Raw genomic sequence first — 3,145 nt, forward strand, 5'->3', positions numbered from 1 at the left:
AGTCTTTGATGAGCTTCAGACAAGTCTGCTTTCCCCCAAAGGCTGTGCAGGACTCACCCCCCCCATATTCTGTTGCAAATTGATATTATAGACTTGTCATTAACTTTTAAGCTAAGTTCCCAACTCATCTAAGCTGTGATGAAAATCACAAACAGCTGAGGTCCCCCACCCAATCCACCACAGAAATTTCACAAATGACACCATATATGCTTACCATGCAACAAAACCTTTATTAACATTTTTAACAGAGGTTCAGCTATTACTGAAACTTGTAATTTCTAAACTTAAATTGGGGCAAATGGCTATAGTGCAGAGTAATGCCATCATTGCCCACTGGGAATGCAGACTGAAGAATTAATAGCCACCCCTCAGGCGGAGGACCAGGTGCAGGGTGGACTCTTTCTGGATGTTGTAGTCAGAAAGGGTGCGGCCATCTTCCAGCTGCTTCCCAGCAAAGATGAGTCGCTGCTGGTCGGGAGGGATGCCCTCTTTATCCTGGATCTTGGCCTTCACGTTCTCGATGGTGTCACTGGGCTCCACCTCCAGGGTGATGGTCTTGCCAGTCAGGGTCTTCACGAAGATCTGCATGCCACCCCTCAGGCGAAGGACCAGGTGCAGGGTGGACTCTTTCTGGATGTTGTAGTCAGAAAGAGTGCGACCATCTTCCAGCTGCTTCCCAGCAAAGATGAGTCGCTGCTGGTCGGGAGGGATGCCCTCTTTATCCTGGATCTTGGCCTTCACGTTCTCGATGGTGTCACTGGGCTCCACCTCCAGGGTGATGGTCTTGCCGGTCAGGGTCTTCACGAAGATCTGCATGCCACCCCTCAGGCGGAGGACCAGGTGCAGGGTGGACTCTTTCTGGATGTTGTAGTCAGAAAGGGTGCGGCCATCTTCCAGCTGCTTCCCAGCAAAGATGAGTCGCTGCTGGTCGGGAGGGATGCCCTCTTTATCCTGGATCTTGGCCTTCACGTTCTCGATGGTGTCACTGGGCTCCACCTCCAGGGTGATGGTCTTGCCGGTCAGGGTCTTCACGAAGATCTGCATGCCACCCCTCAGGCGAAGGACCAGGTGCAGGGTGGACTCTTTCTGGATGTTGTAGTCAGAAAGAGTGCGGCCATCTTCCAGCTGCTTCCCAGCAAAGATGAGTCGCTGCTGGTCGGGAGGGATGCCCTCTTTATCCTGGATCTTGGCCTTCACGTTCTCGATGGTGTCACTGGGCTCCACCTCCAGGGTGATGGTCTTGCCGGTCAGGGTCTTCACGAAGATCTGCATGCCACCCCTCAGGCGGAGGACCAGGTGCAGGGTGGACTCTTTCTGGATGTTGTAGTCAGAAAGGGTGCGGCCATCTTCCAGCTGCTTCCCAGCAAAGATGAGTCGCTGCTGGTCAGGGGGGATGCCCTCTTTATCCTGGATCTTGGCCTTCACGTTCTCGATGGTGTCACTGGGCTCCACCTCCAGGGTGATGGTCTTGCCGGTCAGGGTCTTCACGAAGATCTGCATTTTGACCTTGAATTTAAAAGGTAAAGGGCCACTTGTTATTTTAATCGCCTAATAAAAATTCCGATTCCCACACCTCTAGCGAAAACCCCTCCCCCGCGTTTCTTCACCAAACAAAAATCTGTTTCGTCATGGTTCCAAACTGCAAACGCAGTTCCAAACGCTCCACTGGCGTTCATCCAGAACCTTCACGGATTTGCCGGACATCCGACGAGTCTGCCAGTAATGGCCGTGATAAGTCAAAAATAAAACAAAAACATCTAAACCCCTAACCACGAGGCCCTTAACAAAAACCCCCATTTAAACACAACCACGTAGCTCCTACACCGGGATTCGCGTTAAGCCTGGCGACACGCCGGGAGTACCTCTTTTCCGCCTTCCCCCACTGAAATAACCACGATGGCCTCTCCATCGGTTAGGCGTCCGTTAAGCTCCCTGGCGCGCGCGCCAGGGCCGCCCCCGCCCCGCTCCGCGCACGCGAACAAGGCCCCCTCTTCCCGGAAGGCCCGCTGCCGCCGCGTCACGTCGGCTCGCCCTGCCCTCCCCTCCCCCACCCCGCCCCACCCGGGCCCGAGGAAGCCCGCCCGGCCCCCCGCGAGCCCCCGCGGCCCGGCCCCGCCACGACTCTGCTTAAAGCGCCGCAGACCCTCACCTGTCCACGAGTGTGATGAAACCGCAAACCGCCGAAGCGCGTCGAGCCACCCAGACGCAAGCAGCCCCGCAGCAGACAAAGCCTCTCGTCACTGAGCGCCGCGGCCGCGCGAGCCGCTATTTATGCGGCGTCCGTGGCGTCACGCATCACTCTGACGCAGCCGCCGTCTTCCTGCGCCGCCGAAAGTAGTCCCCCCCGGACCCCACCGCCTACGACTCGGTCAGGCTCTTCAACCGGGCTCCCCGGCCCTCAGGACCGAAGAGAAGAGCACCGACAAAGGAAAGCCCCTTCCCACCCGGCGACCCGTCTCCTCCAGGACAACAATACGGAAAAAAAAAAATCCCCGGGCGGATGGATCCACGTTAAAGGGCCCTCCCTCGAAGGCTCTGGAAACTTCCTCGCGGCGCCGGCGCTGATTGGCGAGGCGGCGAGGGTTCGGCCGGCGCTGATTGGTGGGGGACGCGGGCCGCTCGATTGTTGCTGGGCTCGGTTCTGGGGCAGTTTAACGTCGACGTTGCTAAGTAACCGAGTGCGCATGCGCCGCGGCTCTTTTTTTTTTTTTTTTTTTTTTTCTCGAAATACCGGTGTTTCCTGCTTGGGGTGGGGGGAAGGGGTCTTGTCTTCCCGCGTTCGGAACCCAGGTGCCCTGGTCCTCTCGCACCCCGCGCTTGGCGGGCTTAAGTCAAAGCCTGAATTGCGACCCAACGCTGCTCGCGCTGCTGGACCTTAGCTTTGCTGTGGCCCCTGCAGTGTAAACATGGATGCTTCTGCAGCCAGAGCGCTCTAGCGGCTTTGTCTTTTTTCTTAGCCGCCCACAGGCTCAGACGTGGGGGTGGGGCGTCTGCGGAGCTGGAGGCTGAGGGCTCAGCTCGAGACCCGGCCCCGCCGGCCAGGCAGATCCTCCTCCTCCTCCTCAGCAGTCTCCAAACAATGGAAGAGGACACGTGTCTATTAGACTCAATACCCGGGGTTCACCCACCTCTCTCGTTGGGGTGC

At 57.4% G+C, this 3,145-nt stretch overlaps 1 protein-coding gene across 2 annotated transcripts; it reads right to left on the minus strand.

The window, feature by feature from the left end:
* Positions 1 to 205: 205 nt before the first annotated feature.
* On the minus strand, positions 206 to 2,270 carry Ubb (ubiquitin B). Of its 2 annotated transcripts, none has more exons than XM_052757131.1 (2): positions 2,150 to 2,270; positions 206 to 1,506 (listed from the first exon to the last, which is right to left on the minus strand). In XM_052757131.1, the coding sequence occupies exon 2, from the start codon at positions 1,498 to 1,500 to the stop codon at positions 355 to 357; it is 1,146 nt and encodes a 381-aa protein (XP_052613091.1). In that variant the 5' UTR covers positions 1,501 to 1,506; positions 2,150 to 2,270; the 3' UTR covers positions 206 to 354. The 2 variants fall into 2 exon arrangements, with proteins under 2 accessions (XP_052613091.1, XP_052613092.1); XM_052757132.1 differs by lacking the exon at positions 2,150 to 2,270 and adding an exon at positions 1,863 to 1,880.
* Between the last annotated feature and the right edge of the window lie 875 nt (positions 2,271 to 3,145).

Source organism: Peromyscus californicus, unplaced genomic scaffold, assembly GCF_007827085.1.
Source record: "Peromyscus californicus insignis strain IS unplaced genomic scaffold, ASM782708v3 Scaffold_3__1_contigs__length_106647218, whole genome shotgun sequence".
In the NCBI taxonomy this organism is placed as follows: Eukaryota; Metazoa; Chordata; class Mammalia; order Rodentia; family Cricetidae; genus Peromyscus; species Peromyscus californicus.

Bases quoted from the DNA above. Each gene is read 5' to 3' on its own strand.
- Ubb (XM_052757131.1), bottom strand. From the start codon at position 1,500: ATGCAGATCTTCGTGAAGACCCTGACCGGCAAGACCATCACCCTGGAG.